The sequence below is a fragment of the Zootoca vivipara genome, chromosome 6, assembly GCF_963506605.1.
Source record: "Zootoca vivipara chromosome 6, rZooViv1.1, whole genome shotgun sequence".
Taxonomy (NCBI): Eukaryota; Metazoa; Chordata; class Lepidosauria; order Squamata; family Lacertidae; genus Zootoca; species Zootoca vivipara.
The window spans coordinates 27,769,441-27,785,323 of record NC_083281.1 but is presented as its reverse complement, the minus strand read 5'-3'; the positions used below and the strand labels follow the sequence as shown (position 1 = coordinate 27,785,323).

General features: G+C 46.1%; 1 protein-coding gene across 4 annotated transcripts; it reads right to left on the bottom strand.

Moving 5' to 3' along the window:
* Positions 1 to 578: 578 nt before the first annotated feature.
* Positions 579 to 13,495, bottom strand: LOC132592298 (FXYD domain-containing ion transport regulator 5-like). 4 transcript variants are annotated; one of them, XM_060275699.1, is made up of 10 exons: positions 13,243 to 13,495; positions 10,701 to 10,758; positions 7,869 to 7,946; positions 7,024 to 7,095; positions 5,758 to 5,832; positions 5,577 to 5,624; positions 4,996 to 5,037; positions 3,753 to 3,827; positions 2,649 to 2,694; positions 579 to 921 (listed from the first exon to the last, which is right to left on the bottom strand). In XM_060275699.1, the coding sequence occupies exons 1-10, from the start codon at positions 13,279 to 13,281 to the stop codon at positions 897 to 899; spliced, it is 558 nt and encodes a 185-aa protein (XP_060131682.1). In that variant the 5' UTR covers positions 13,282 to 13,495; the 3' UTR covers positions 579 to 896. The 4 variants fall into 4 exon arrangements, with proteins under 4 accessions (XP_060131682.1, XP_060131681.1, XP_060131680.1 ...); XM_060275698.1 differs by having other exon boundaries at positions 5,758 to 5,835; positions 13,243 to 13,493; XM_060275697.1 differs by having other exon boundaries at positions 7,024 to 7,098; positions 13,243 to 13,488.
* Between the last annotated feature and the right edge of the window lie 2,388 nt (positions 13,496 to 15,883).

Below are 15,883 nucleotides of genomic sequence, written 5' to 3'. Positions count from 1 at the left end.
CCACGGCACACTTGTTCCGTGAAAAAAATCACGAGGCACACCACCATTAAAAAAGTTAAAAAATTTAACTCTGTGCCGCCCTATATTATAATTATGACTGTAAGAAACACTTGCCAAATATTGCTTTCCGGCGGGTTAGTGCTGTGTATTGGCGGCCGCCAGGCTCGTTTGCAGTGAGGTTTGGGAAAGAGGAGGAGAAATATTGCTTTCCGGCGGGTCAGCGCTGATTATTGGCGGCCGCCAGGCACGTGACAATGCAAATCGCCAGTTGCAACTCCATGAATATTTTGCTGGCACTGGGGGCAGCAATATTCCTCTGGCATGATGACTTCTCTTAAATCATGGCTGCATATAAGACGCCAACGAAAGCATGAAATCAAATATAGCCAGCAAACGTAGAAAAAACAAGCCACGCCCAAAAATTATTGTGAGTACAGAATTTGAGACTTCTTGGCGCAGATGTAGGACTGTAGGGTTTTCCTTGGCCTGGAGTTGTCAACAGCCAGGCCCTCCGATCCAGGCAGCATATCCCCCCAGCCTCAGGACACACAAGGGAAAGAACAAAGAATTCACAAATGTTCTTGTTCTACAGCGAGGCTGGTTTAATGTAATGAAAACACAACTTTTGTTGCAGCTGTAACACGAGAAAAGGCAACGCTTCTTGTAGGCCAAGAAAAATGGACGGAGGTTGTGGGAGCAAGTGGAGGACAAACCAGGATGTGTCAGGCAGAGGATGGATGGATTTGGGGTGGGGGAGCTAAGGGAGTGCTCCCCTATTGGGGGATAACAGGTTACATTACGATCTGTCAAAGCAGATCTGTCAATCAAAGCAGCTCCACCCATCCCCGCCCTGCTCCTCCCAATCAGTGCAGTCCTCCAGAGGATAGGAGATGGCTTCACGCTGGTGTCACATCGTAGTTCCTGTAAAGAAAGGAAACAGGGATCAGGGCAAGGGATATGGGAATACATGTTAGGCTCCTCGGGGTAATTTATTTACTGAGTATTTATCCTGATTTGCTTGCACAAAGCTTACGCAGAGGTTCAGGCACTTTCAAGCAGCCATTTCATTGAACATGCCTCCTGATTTGTTTGCAGGGAGATTAGATGGCATTGGCTATTTAGCGAGCTTTTGTTCTGATCTGTGTGCAGCAATTTGTTAGATAATGTTGTGCCCAGTGGTTATGGGTGGCCATTGGGACTGGGAGAGCAGAAAGCAGGGAGCCCAACATTAGGTTGCCCCACAGCTAATGACAGGCCAAGCCAATTCATTCTAGAATCAATGGAGAACAAGGGCTTGCCTTTTCTGCAAAATCCACGCACAATCTAGATTGATTGTGGATTTCTTTGCGCTTCTTGAGAAACTGCTTTCATTCTGAAAATAAAAGCTTGTTGCAGATTTTTCACTGTTCATAAAAAAAACAGATGCAGAAGGTTCCAGCAACGGGGAGATGGGTGTATACCCCCCCCCACTGACCAATGACAGTGTTGGTGGACCAGAGTGAACAAGATGACAATCACCAGTTTCTTCTTTGTTCACCTGGGGTATGAACAGGGAGAAAAGGCTTGGATAACCTAATGAAGGGGAGAGTTTTCAAATGCATATCAAGTAGCCACAACCACCCTTGTAGATCTAGAATCAATCTAGAGAAATATAAGATTAGTGTTTTTGAATTATGATGCTGGAGGAGACTCTTGAGAGTCCCATGGACTGCAAGAAGATCAAACCTATCCATTCTTAAGGAAATCAGCCCTGAGTGCTCCCTGGAAGGACAGATCGTGAAGCTGAGGCTCCAATACTTTGGCCACCTCATGAGAAGAGAAGAATCCTTGGAAAAGACCCTGATGTTGGGAAAGATTGAGGGCACTAGGAGAAGGGGACGACAGAGGACAAGATGGTTGGACAGTGTTCTCGAAGCTACGAACATGAGTTTGACCAAACTGCAGGAGGCGGTGCAAGACAGGAGTGCCTGGCGTGCTATGGTCCATGGGGTCACGAAGAGTCGGACAAGACTAAACGACTAAACAACAACAACAAGATTAGTGTGTAGGCAGCCCCAAAGTTCCAGTATGCATTTTGATCCCCCCCTCAAATGTTGTTGTTGTTTAGTCGTTTAGTCATGTCCAACTCTTTGTGACCCCATGGACCAGAGCCTCCCACAAATAGTGACACCTTAATTACATATAGGGACGCAGGTGGTGCTGTGGGTTAAACCACAGAGCCTAGGGCTTGCTGATCAGAATGTCGGTGGTTTGAATCCCTGCGACGGGGTGAGCTCCCGTTGCTTGATCCCAGCTCCTGCCAACCTAGCATTTCGAAAGCATGTCAAAGTGCAAGTAGATAAATAGGTACCGCTCTGGTGGGAAGGTAAGCGGTGTTTCTGTGTGCTGCTCTGGTTCGCCAGAAGCGGCTTTGTCATGCTGGCCACGTGACCTGGAAGCTGTACGCCAGCTCCCTCGGCCAATAACGCGAGATGAGTGCCGCAACCCCAGAGTCGGTCACGACTGGGCCTAATGGTCAGGGGTCCCTTTACCTTTACCTAATTACGTATACATAGGCTGCATTCATATTCCAGCATTTGGACTTTCGCAAGATGGAATTAATTAGAGATAAGGAAACCGGAACGGGTGGGTGGGAAGGTGTTACTCACCTTGTCCGCTTCTTCCCTCTGCATCGAGATTTTCCATGTTTCCCACCTGGAAGTGGAGAGAGAACAAACCGTTTTCTGAACTCTTTCTGCTAGAGTAAAGGCAAGGCAATGCCGCCCCATTTTCTGAACCCAGCTGTTATGTACTGAGCTGAATCCTAGAACAATAGGATTCAGAATCAGCAGTCTGATTGGTCCGCAGGAGCTACCCAATCCAACTCCAGGTGGAAGTGAATCCGCAACCTGATTGGCCTGCAGGAGCAGCCAATCAGGCGGCTGGTAGAAGTGAATCTGCAATCTGATTGGGCCATAGGAGCAGCCAATCAGGCTGCAGGCAAAAGTCAATCCACAACCTGATTGGCCCACAGGTGTAGCCCTGAAGTAGCCAATCACGCAAGGCCCATTGTGTAAATAATGTATATAAGCAGATGGTTTTGGGAAAAGAGCCATTCTTCTCTTCTTCTCCTGGATGACTATGAGCTGAATAAAGAGCATGAAATTCACTCTCGACTCCGAGTATATTTCACCAGCCCTTCAGTCTCCCCTTTCTAGCCCCCTCCTAAGATCTAGCAAATCCTGGTGCCAGATACAAAAGGCATACAATTAGAATGGGGGCGGGCTGGAGGAAGCACAGTGCCTCTAAGCAGCTGTTGAGTGCAGGATTTGCTTTGAGTTTTGCAGATCCCAGTTACCAGTTGTGCACTTATTACTTAGGGCTTGTCCACACTTCGACTTCCCCCGCCACTTTCCCCTGGGGAAACCTGCTCTTTGCTGCTGAATCGAAGCAAACGTCAGTCAGGTTTTCCGTGGATTGATATTTGCTCCAATTCAGCGGTAAAGAGCAGGTTTTCCCAGGGAAGGCAGCAGGGCAAACAGAAAACCACTTGGACCTGTGTCTAGAAAGAATGGGACATGCAGAAAACTGCATGGTCTTGTGCTTTCTAGGCTTGGGACAAGCAAAGTGTGGATGAGCCCTTAATAAGGTCTCAGATGAGAGGGACGATTATGTGAATATCCAGGCACAATTCTACTACTTCTCTCTTTTGCCACCCACATTTAGGGAGAGAACTCAAAGCAGCTCCACTCATCCCAGTTGATCATACTTACAGGTGAGAATGAGAATGCCAAGGATGAAGAGGATGGCAGCAGCTATCAAGCCCCATTTGCGCAGGGAATAGTAATCTGCAAGGGTATGGAGAAAAGCAGGCATTTAATGCAAGCCTGAAGTACACACTAAAGTTGTGTACAAATTAGCAGACATTTAATACAAGCCTGAAGTACACACTAAAGCTGTGTACAAATTAGCAGCTCAAAATACAGCAAGGCCGTTCTTTTTCTCAATTAGGATCAAAGGTGGTGGGGGGCAGGAAGAAGCCAAAATATAGTACAACAGCAGTGCTTCCACCCCAAAAAAATGAGGTACCAGAATTCACCATGAAATCCTCCCTAGTTCTCTTAGAATGGCAATGGCGCCCACCTGAGATGTGCCGGAACTGAGTTCCTGTGAGCTCCCCTGAGAAAAAAGCTGTGTGCAACAGTGTACACACTCCTGTTTAATCTGCAACCAGCACATTTCCGATTCTTTTGGGAAATGGTGTATACACAGTGTAAGCCAAAGTAGCAGTTGGAGTGCACTGGGTATAAACAGGAATGTGTACATCACCATTCATTCACTCTGTTTCCAGAGTTGAGAGATGAGTGTTGTTCCTTTAAGTAGCCAAAACTGCACTAGCCACAAACAAGAGGACCAAGGAGATAGTTAGAAAGACAAAGCCTGAGTCTGGAGTTGAGTTTGCAGTGATGTAACCTCATGAGAAGAGAAGACCGCCCGGAAAAGACCCTGATGTTGGGAAAGATGGAGGGCACAAGGAGAAGGGGACGACAGAGGACGAGATGGTTGGACAGTGTTCTCGAAGCTACCAACATGCGTCTGACCAAACTGCGGGAGGCAATGCGAGACAGGAGTGCCTGGCGTGCTCTGGTCCATGGGGTCACGAAGTGTCGGACACGACTAAATGACTAAACAACAACAACCTAGAAGTAAAGCAACAAACTGGAGGGAGGATCAGAGGGCAATGTTTCATTTCTGTTTAAATCGAAGGCTGTGGCTATGGGAGAAACAAGACCCTTCCGGGCTGTTAATGCTGTGAACCCCTCCAGCGTAGGCTCAGGTTGTATACATGTGAAAGCAAACGATTTATGATAAAGACACCACAGTTTCTTCTGTGCCTCATTCCCAAAAGGAAACACACACCCTGGATTAGTGCCTGGAACCCCTAGAATCGCCCACCGCTCGGAGATGGGGGTGGCATGCAACACAATGGTCTGTTTCCAACTTGTTGAGACTCACCATAATAGAAAACACTCTCTTGGTAATCTACCTTCCAAACATCTGTTTAAAAAGAAGGAATGAGAGATAATTGAGAAATATGCCCGGCCTGCCATTATGGAGAAGGAGAGGTCATGTCTGATCCTCCTTCTACAGCAAAGGTGGGGAAACTCAGACCTACAGGCTAAATGTGCCCCTCCAAGCCCCTCAATCTAAGCCCTAAATGGCCTCGGTCCAGTATACCTGAAGGAGTGTCTCCACCTCCATCATTCTGCCGGGACACTGAGGTCCAGCACCGAGGGCCTTCTGGCGGTTCCCTCGTTGCGAGATGCCAAGGTGACTGCTCAGGTATACTCAGGCAGCAAATACTGGCAAAGGGCACCTTCCTGAACCACTGGCCATAGCCTTTGGTTGGGGGCCAGAACTGTGTGTGCCACATAGCCTGCCCTGCACCCTCATTATTATCCTGCTGCCCTTACTTAAAGCGAAGGACACTATCCTGTTGCCGGTGTTGAATTAAGGTTCATCTTCCAGTCCCTCGACTTCTGTACATGGAACATGGATTTGTCTTTTGCCTTCTACAACCTGGGCCTTTTACATACCTGCTCTCCTCCTCTGGTCTACAGATGGCTGTTGAGCTTGGGTAACTTCTGGAAAAGAAAACGCAGAAGGAGACAGGTGAGCTGGTTCCATTCTTTTGGATGTGGCAAAGCGAACTCTTTCTGATTGTTCCCTCTCTCTGCCCACCTCCCCTCATGGGTGGTCCATGGTTCTTATGCTCACCTGCAGCGCTGGTGAAGCTCACACTGCTAGGGGAGATGCCTTTAGTTGCCTCCACTTCAGCTACAGATGTCTCTTCTGCTGCATATTAAGATAAGAGTGTTACATTGGAGCTAGGATGAAATCCCCTTGTAAATAATTTCAGTCTCCTGGCCCTACAACTTTCCTTCCAGATCTGATGTTGCTAGCTTCCTCATGAGACAGAGTCTGGCAATGGCTCGCTGGGGGTGGGTCATGAAGAAGCAAAAGACTGATAATGGCCTGGTTTGTTTGATAATGGTGTAAATGGTCACTCTGCCCCAAAAGCTATTGGGCAGAACGTATTATGCCGTTTCCAATGGGCTTGAGAAACAGAGGTTGCCAGGGGCAGGGTGGGAATGTTGTTTGAACTGTTGGGAGAATTCTGCCCCATCCATGGAGAATTGTCAAGTTGGAAGGGACCCCAAGGGCCATCTAGCTCAACCCCCTGCAATGCAGGAATCTTTTTGCCCAACGTGGGGTTTGAACCCATGACCCTGAGATTAAGAGTCTCATGCTCTACCAACTGAAATGTTCCCCCTCAGCTCATGACAAGGGTGGATAATTTGGGTAGGTCATTTGCACTATTATGTCATGATTTACAACTCACACACAGGCTGTGGGAATGGTGAGCCTGAACCCACCCTGGCCAGTTGTTGGACTACAACTCCCATGATCCCCAAACACAGGCCATGCTGGCTGGGGCTGGTGAGAGTTGAAGTCCTGCAACATCTATAGGAGGGCCACAAGTTCCCCATCCCGGTTACAACACACAAGCATAAATGTTGTCTAAGGGTTTTCCCTTTCTGGAATGCTTCCAGGCAAGTGGTTTATTGAGCATTCATCCTGATTTCGTTACTGGGAGATTAGACGGTGTTGGGTATTTAGTGAACATTCATTCTGATTTGTTTGCAGGGAGGTTTGTTTTGTGAGCACCACAGCACAACTAATGAATTTGAATGGTGTGTGGATGGTCCAGTATAAACCTACCAGTATTGCACTATTTCTTTTGCAACAGTGATATGCTGCAGAATACAACCGCAAGAAAGAAAAACCCGCTCCAGTCTGGAGGAGCCCAATGTATTTCCAGATACAGTATATATACAGTCATCCTTCATGCCAATACTGTAGGGGGAAATTAAACTTGACAATATTTGCAGGTAGAAGTTCTGGTCTTTTCGTATTTATCTTGCACAAATATCCATGGAATTATGGAAGGATTCCAACCCAATGATGTTTTCAGCCACATACCCCTTACTGATGCATTTTCCTGTTGCTGGAAATTCCGAGGGCTTGCTGTCATATTTTCAGCCTCTGGCTCCTCTGCTATAGAAGACCAGGATATGGAGAAGAAATTTTGGGTTAGAAAGATCTGCAAGTCCTCTCCCTTGAGTGCTACACTGCTACTACTGATTGCAGATGGCCAGATGTGAACATGGAGGGCAAAACTCCTGTGTCTTTATAACAACCGATTGAAGCTGGTGGTTTTTACACACATCCCACTTATGCTTCTGGCCAAACAAGTTCTACAGACTTTCATAGTGTTTCAAGAACCTTCCAAAAACCAACAATGGGATGGGCGAATACGGCATTTTTTCAGGTTCTCTTGGTGTCTTATTTTCCAAATCTTAAGTTCAGTTTTCCCACATTTCTACAACACCTTGCAATTTGTTTTCTGCATGAATCCCAGGCTTTGGCTATGGGAGAAGAAATATCTTCTTGGAGTGTAAATGCTGTGAGCCCCTCCATCATAGGCTCAGGTTGTAGATTTCTGTAAATAAACCATGTCTTCTAAAGACTGTCCCTCATTTTAAGGTATGTTTTGCAAGTCGCGAGTCCACAGTAAGAATCAACAGGCAGCCGTAACAAAGTTGACAAGCAACTGAAACAAAAATATACCAAGGTATTTTCCTCTTGAAGTCCAAATCAGTTATGCAACCATAACTTATGACATTCCAAATTTCACTTTCTTTACATGTAAACAAAACCCACAAAGCTTTAGGACGATGGGGAAACATTGTAAATTGGATTTGGTATACATGCAAGGTAATGAAATGATAAAAGCAAGTATAAGTAGTAAAATCAATAAAACTTACCTGTGGAAGGCAAAAAGGAATCTGTTGTGGTTCTATCCTTGCCATCTGCTTCCTGCCCCACAAGTGAGGATGGGGTACCTGAAACCAAAGCCACAAGCTGACATAAATATCCTTCTGAGCATGCAGAGACAGCCTGATGATGTGCCAGCATAGCTAGGGAATCTGGGGCCCCTCCAGATGCTGTTCAACTCCAACTCCCATCATCCACAGTCAGCGTGGCCAAAGGTCAGGGATGATGGGAGTTGGAGTCCAACCAACTGGATGACATCAGTTTAAGCAAAATCTAAAGTCTTAAGGGCCAAGGGCTGCGTTCAACAAAACAAAGATCAGTTTTCAGACTTAAAGTTGTTGGTGACCAACCAAAAAGGAAATGCACAATTTTTGTTTGAAAGTGCATGCTTCTCAGCAAAATCCAAACCCAAGATCCATTTCATTTGCTGGAATGAAAGCAAGAATGTCGTGGGTTGAAGTCTTTTCCGTGCATAAACAGCAAAATCTTTCTTTTGTACATGTTTATCCCAGGCTTTCTGCAAGAAGCTCTCAGAAGTGGCCCCCGCCACACTCCATTTTATCCTCACAACAGCCCTGTGAGGTAGACAAAGTGACTGGCCCAATATCATCCAGCAGGCTTCTATGCTGAGATTTTGGTACACGATACTTGGCTGGAGAACTGCGTTGCAAAATCAAGAAAATATGAATTTTGAAAGATGGGTGTGTTTTGGTTCCCATATTGTTTCAGAAAATATGAATCAGTTAAGTTTGCCTTTAATTGCAAACTGAATCCAGCCTCTCCCTGCTCCCTAGGCAGAAGCCAGCCACGGTCTGGATCCTCCAGCTGTTTTTTGGCAATGTTTTCAAGTCAGCCCATGCAATTGAACATGGCAAGGCATTACTACATCTCTCTGCTTTCCTCGCCACAAACACTTTGCAATGATAATAAATAAAGGCACTTGATTGGTTTCAAAATAACATAAAGTAACAGCTAAAAGATAAAACTTAAAAACTAAAACAGGGGTATCCAACATTTTTGGGCTGCAATCCCCATCAGCCAACATGGCCAGTGGTGGGCACTGATGGGAGATGTAGTCCCAAACTTCACCATATTGGTTTGGGAATGTTGAGGAAAGGTAGGAGAGGATATATTGTTTAAATATTATCTCTCCTCACTCACGCTTGTGAGTAAGTAGCAGAGCACATTCTCTTGCATATTGCTGGAAGCTAGTTGATGGATTTGTGAGAATCATTTGAATTAAGCAATCCAGTCTGGCTTGTCCACATTGGATTGTTCCTGGTCAGTTTCCCCTCACGTTTCCCTCTGAAAATAATAATACGGTACAACAGTCTTCATTAAAAGTAACAGTAAAGTTTGCTTACATTCAGTTCACAGTATTGTCCTGAAGGCAGGCTTTATCTTGTAGTTACATTTACAGTTGTAGAGAACCGAAGTCTGAGCTAGGCCTCAGACTTTCTATCTCGTGGCTTACATCCTCTGTAAACTTAGTTGGTCTTTAAGGTGCTACTGAAGGATTTTTTTTATTTTGTTCCAACTCAGACCAACACGGCTACCTACCTGTAACTACCCTCTGTAAGGATGAGCCATGTGCTGCTGGCTAAGAGTCAGCAGATGATGGTAAAAGAACAAAAGAGCAGCAAAAGAGAAAAATGGCCAAAAGAGGAAGATGGCTGCATGACTAGCCCTTTTAAAGGGTCTGCCAGGGTCACACCCATCTACCTGGTCACACAGGTGTGACAGAAAGTCCTCCTGGCTGAAGCAGCATTCTCCTGTGTGTCCACTCTGGGCAAACAGGAAAAGTTGCATTTGACTGCTTCAGTGATGTTACACTCCACAATTGGCATTCTCTGAGTCTGAACTTTAATGATTTGTTCTCACACGTCATTTATTTACCAGATTAGCTTTTGTTCTCCCTCACATGGATTACAGAACTCGAAAACCGCCAGAAGCATCGTCTGAGGAGGTCCTTCCAGAAGGATCAGCGCCTACTTCAAGGCCAAAACCTAGCTTGGAGCACCCTTATTGACACATTCAGATAATGGAAGCTAATCTTAAAGGAAGTCATCGCTCTTGGCAGTTCCCTTAAGCAGCTTGTTGCAATTTGCAGCAACTGAAAGCACCCAAGCAGCTGGAGGGTCTGTTGCTCTGCCTCCGCAGCACATGCAGGAAGGGATGACTGGGCTGCGAAACAGTCGCCATGGCATTTCTGGATTCTCGGAAATGCTGGCATATGTTTTGCCTTATTTGAGGGTAATTATGTTTAATTGGCAGGGGAAAATATTTCACAACAATATTTCTTCACTACGTTTGCCCAAATGTCCCAGTTCATTTGTCTCCAAAAGACAGTGGTGGCACTAATGTTGAAATCTGCTGCCTGATGGGCAAAGTGGGAAAGGACGGCTTCCATATTATAGGAGGCCACTGGTGTCTCCAGACCAGGGGTAGGCAATGGGGTGCTCTCTAGTTGCTGTTGGACCTCAGCTCCCATAAGCTCCAACCAACGTAGGCAATGGGCAGAAATGATGGATTTGCTGAACCATAACTCCAGATGACTTGTGCACTTCTGCTAGGGCAGCCTTCCCCAATCTGATGCCATCCATATAATGTTGGACTACAGCTCCCTTCTTCTCTGGCCATACTAGTTGGGGATGGTGGGAACTGTAGTTCAAAGCACCTAGAGGACACTAGGTACTAAGGTGGAAAGGCTGCAGCTCATAGAGAACTTTGGGGGGGGGGGTGAACTCACAACTGGTTAATGTCATGGAGGCAGAAGTTTGAACGCACACCTGGAATAATACACTGAAGAGGGAGAATCTTACCTTGAGCATCTACAGGACCACTGAGGCTCACACGGACAAGCAGCAGAAAGACAAAGAGCTGGAAAAGACACACACAAATTAAGCCATATTGACACTAATTCAGATTGTGCCCCATAGCGCCAACACTGAATGCTCTGAGTAGCTAGCAACTACTTCTCCACTGTGTGAACCAAAACAGGACAAAGTCACAGCTGGAACTGATGCACAGATCCCTCAGCCAACGAAACGCTGAATCAATTACCCTTGCAGAAGCCAAGAAAACCATGCCAGTGTTTGAGAGGCATGTGTCTGGGCACATGTGTTCATTGCACTTGTGGTGAAGCTTGATTGATAGACTGTAGAAGATTTGATGCTGCTGCTGCTGCTGCTGCTATGCATTTAGCATTCCAATGAACCAGGATCTAATTCTATAAAAAGCACACAGCCTTCTCTAGATCTATTGCCATTTATTTTCATTATTTTCACTGCTGGCCATAGCTCTTTTAAACCATAGAATCAGAATCAGGGTTCTATCGTTTCCCCAGTTTAAAATCAACTCCCACGTTATTTTTCATACAGCAGAGATAAATATAGTAACCAACCAGGGGGAAAATGATACAACCCTGAGTGTTGCAGTGGCTTAACAGGCAACTTATGCTGTGCACTCCCTATACCTATGAAATGCCTTTAGAAGATGTACTTTCCTTCAAAGAGTTCTGGGCATCGTAGTTTACCATTCACAGAATTGCAATTCCCAGCACCCCTTAGCAAACAACAGTGCCCAGAATTATTTGAGGGAAAGAAGGTGCTTCAAACAGACTTCAAAGGGAGAGTGTGTACACATTCATAATTTCACATTAGAATTGTCCCCATTAAGTTTCAGGCAGCAAGTTAAAACTGTTTTATTTCAGGAGGCTTTTGCACTACGAGTGCTATTCTAATGCTTTCTCCTCCAACGTTTCTAATCTACGTTTTGAAGTTTGTAGATCTTACATTTTTATTCTATATAATCTGCTTTGAGACTCAGATGAAGTGAAAAGCAGAGTATATGTTTCTTTAAACAAATAAATGCCATCTTGTTCGTGTTTAAAATTGATTTGTTATTTCTTTCCTCAGCTAATTTATACAGCACTTCATATTTCAAACGCTAAGCTGTTCACAACAGCCCAAAAATATAAAAGTCCATTACAAAAGATAGTTTTTAAAAAATAAAATAAAAAACCTCACATTTTAGACCAGCACTGATAACAATTAGATACACTAATATAAACTTTAGCAACTTTCGCAATATAAACTTTAACATACAGGACCATGATAACGACAATTTAGATCTCTCAGTAAAACAACCACAGAGTGTAGGGGAAATGTATTCTCTTGTAACAGCATAAACAAATTAAATTATCTCTCCATCTTGCCCACTTTTTAAGATTTCAATGCACCAAATACAAATGAAATGCTCTGACCCAATTATTGAAAATAATTGATAAAAAAGGCCTCAGGGAATAAAACAACATTACAAACCCCACACCCAGAGAGCGAAAGAACCCTACATGTTGTCCGCCACTGTTTTAGATTCAGAAGCTCCACTGAGGTTTTGAGGCCTCTGAACATCCCGTCTGTGGAGCTGGAAATATACAGGCATTTCCCCTCGGTGGGAGGCACAGTTTTTTCACTCCAACTGCCGAAGACCTTGTGGTTTGTGCTCACACTGCTCCAAAGGATGTGAGAGCCATGATGCAGCCGTCTGAGGAGGCAGCTTTGAGCTGTCAGCCTGCCAACGTCCTACAGAGGAGCCTATTGGGAGTTTACCAAAAACCTAGGGGTGGGGGGGGCCTCTCACTCCATCTGTGTCCCAAGCCTGTGTTGGGCTGTTTGTTTTTGAAGCCTCTCCTCCTGGATCCTTTCCAATCCACTGTAGTCCCAACATCACCGAAACGGACAACCTTCCCCACGCTTTCAGCTTTGTCTCGGGGAAGCCTAATTCTAATTTTTTGTTTGTTTGTTTGTTTCTCTCCTGCAGTCACGCAAGCACACATGCCCAAACTCCAAAAGTCTGATGCTTTCCGGTCGGTCTCAGACTTCTGCTTCTGAGAATCACGCCTTTGCAAGCCGAACATCCCTGGTCACACAGGCAGGCAGCTGGCTAACTATATATGGCAAAGTCCATAGAGCAAAAAAGTTTTGTTAAAAAAAATAAACCCTTCCCGAGATCCAAAAAAGGATGGAGTGAATAAGGCAATCTGGTGAAAACTAGGAAAAGGTGTCTGCTTGCCTGTCTGGATTCTGGACTATATATCCCAAGCCTTTCGCTGACCGCTGAGACCATCTCCCTTCCTCCCGACTCTCGTTTTTGCCATGTGGCTTTCATTTCCCCTGAGCCAGAGGGTCTGGTTCTTCTGGCATCTCCAGCACCCCAAAGAGTTAATCCCTAGTAGGAATTTTTTCTGGCCGGCAAATTGTTCCAGAGACAGGAAGCAGGGGGAGAAAATGTTCTTATGACAAAAAAGGGGAGAGCTGGGTGGTCTGTGCTGGAGAGTTGGAGGTGGGGGGGGCAGTCACTTACCTTCATGGCGGATGCTACAGTCCACCGTTTGCCGGGCATCTGCAAGTGAGCAAAAGGCCCCAACAGTCATTTCCTCCTCTTGCCACTTCCTGGCCCTGGGGAGCAGTGTGAGTCATGGGCACGTGTTCCTACATTTCTGAGTGTGTGGGTATATATACGTCGAGTCCATCGGTGTGTGTGTGTGTTTCAAAGTTTGATGGCGCACTCTCTGGAACTAACAGGCTCCTCTGTAAAATGACGACACGGTAACCGAACCCAGAGCAGCAAATGAGGAACGAAAGAAACCACAACCCAGACTTTTATTTATTTTTTGTTCTGCACAGCTAGGAGAGCGGTGAGACAAAGGCCGTGGCTCCTTCACGGACATTAATTCGCATAATTTGCCCAGAATATTGTGCCAACTTGGCGGGGCAGAACATTTCAAAAAGGAACTTGAGAACACTGAGAACAGTTAGCCTGGCAGAGAAATTCTTAGGGCGTTGGACACTCATGGCAGGAAAAGTATAGAAAAGGTAAGAAAGGTCCCAGGTTTGGTCCCTGGCATCTTCGGGCAGAGCTGGGACAGGAGAGGCCCATGGCTGAAATCCCCTGTCAGTCGATGAAAGCAATACCGAGCAAGTTATGTATTGCTATGAGTTTGTAGGTGCAAGACTCCCTAAATTCCTGATCAAGCTAGGGTTAGAATTTAACAACAACAAGGTCTGTTAGTTAAAACTGTGTGTCGGACTCATGTTGGAATCTAATCAAGACGCGCAGACCCTCCAAGTGTCCCTGTTTTTCCAGTTTCCCCTCCCTGTTTCTGATTTTATCCTGCAACGTCCCACTTTGGAGGTCCCTATTTTCAGATGGATGAGCTATTATTACTATTATTATTATTATTATTATTATTATATAGGACATCCCTATTTTCAATGGAGAAATGTTGGAGGGTATGGACTTGCGTGTTAAAGACACTTCTTTAATCCTAGGGGATCATCACATTTTAATAGCTAATTAAGTCGGACCAATTTCCTTTTGAGACGATAGCCTGGGGATGAGCATTTAAGGATCAAGGGCAAATCTTATCTGCAAAGGAGTGGGCTCCCTCCCTCCCTCAACTGAACGTTAGCTTAAAATACATTGCAAGTGTTTTAGTTTAGAGTTTTAGGATTGCAGTTAGGAGTTTGCAACAGAGTTAATAAGCAGAGCGCTGCAGAGAGCAATGGTTGAGAGCAACGGCTGAGGTCTGCTTAAGACCAAGGCTGCTGTGGCAATGGGAGGAGCCTGTACCTCTTGGGGTGTTAATGCTGTGAACCCTGCTGTCATAGGCTCAGGTTGTAGAGATGTGTAAATAAACCATATATCATAAAGACACCACAGTCTCTGCTGTGACTCATTCCCCAAAACCTTGCTGCAGGTGTATTTGACAGAGGCAGCGCTCAGTTTGGCAGCTAGCTGACCCAGCACAGGCCTGGGCAACCTTCTGGTAGGCTGCTCGGATCCGACACAGCGCAGTGACCTTCCCCAGGCCGCTCCAGTCTGTGCGATCCGTGCGGCGTCTCCCGAGAAGCAGGAGGTGGAAGACAACAAAGGTAGGAGGGGGAGGGGCCTGTGAGCAGGTTGCACTGGGGAGCAAGCAGGTGGGAGAGGAAGGGGTCAGCAGCAAGGGGGGTGCGAGTGACAGGGTCAGCGATGGATCGCAGGGTCCAGGCCGCCCTCAAGGCCACCTGAGCCTCAAGTAGCAGCAAAGGATCCAGAAGTACCCCCAAGCTGCGCACCCGCTCCTTCAGAGGGAAAGCAACCCCATAAAGACATTCCCTTTAAAAAGAAGCGGTGCATTTATATTCTATGTAGTGGTGCCCGCTGCCCTGTTGCCACTGCAATTGTCAGCTGCGTTGGCTTTTGAGCACAGGATGTGAAAGGGCGCCATCTCGTGGGCAAAATAGCCTCCCGATTTATTTGCATCCCTATGTCATCCCTATTTATTTGGGATTTATTTGCATCCCTATGTCATCTGTATGTTGTAAACTGCCCTGGCAGCGTGTGTGTCTCTGTGTGTGAGTGTACGCGCATGGGCGTAGCCAGGATTTTTGTGGGAGGGGGCAGGCAGGAGGGGGCAGAACTCCAGTTAGCTATGTACAGTACTGTATTCTTATTGATTATTGGGGGGGGGGGAGCTACGCCCATGTATGCGTGTTGCTGTTATATAGCCTAAATGTGTGGGACACGAGTCTGGTAAATAACTAAATATAAATGAGGCACAGCATGTAGCGGCAGCTTTAAAAAGAGGAAAGTAGAGCTGGAGGACTTCTTGCGCTCTCGCTGTTGCTGAGCCCCTAACTCCCAGCAACCACACCCAGCAAAACCAAAAACCAGGGGTGATGGGAATTGTAGTCTAGCAACGCTTTTTCGGGCCACAATCCCGCCCTCCCATCCCTGCAATAAAGACTCCCGGCAGCGGCAGCCCATGAATCTGGTGTTGGCTGAAAAAAAGTAACCAAATAAACAAAGCTGTAAAGTGGGGAGGCATAGAAGCTCCTGCCCGAGGTTAGGAAAGAAGCGTGGGGGCGGAGGAGAGCAAAACAGGACATCTCAAATTTCCAGGCAACGCCACGTGTTCCGCCGGGGCGACTGAAAGGAGAGCAGGAAGATCTCAATCTCC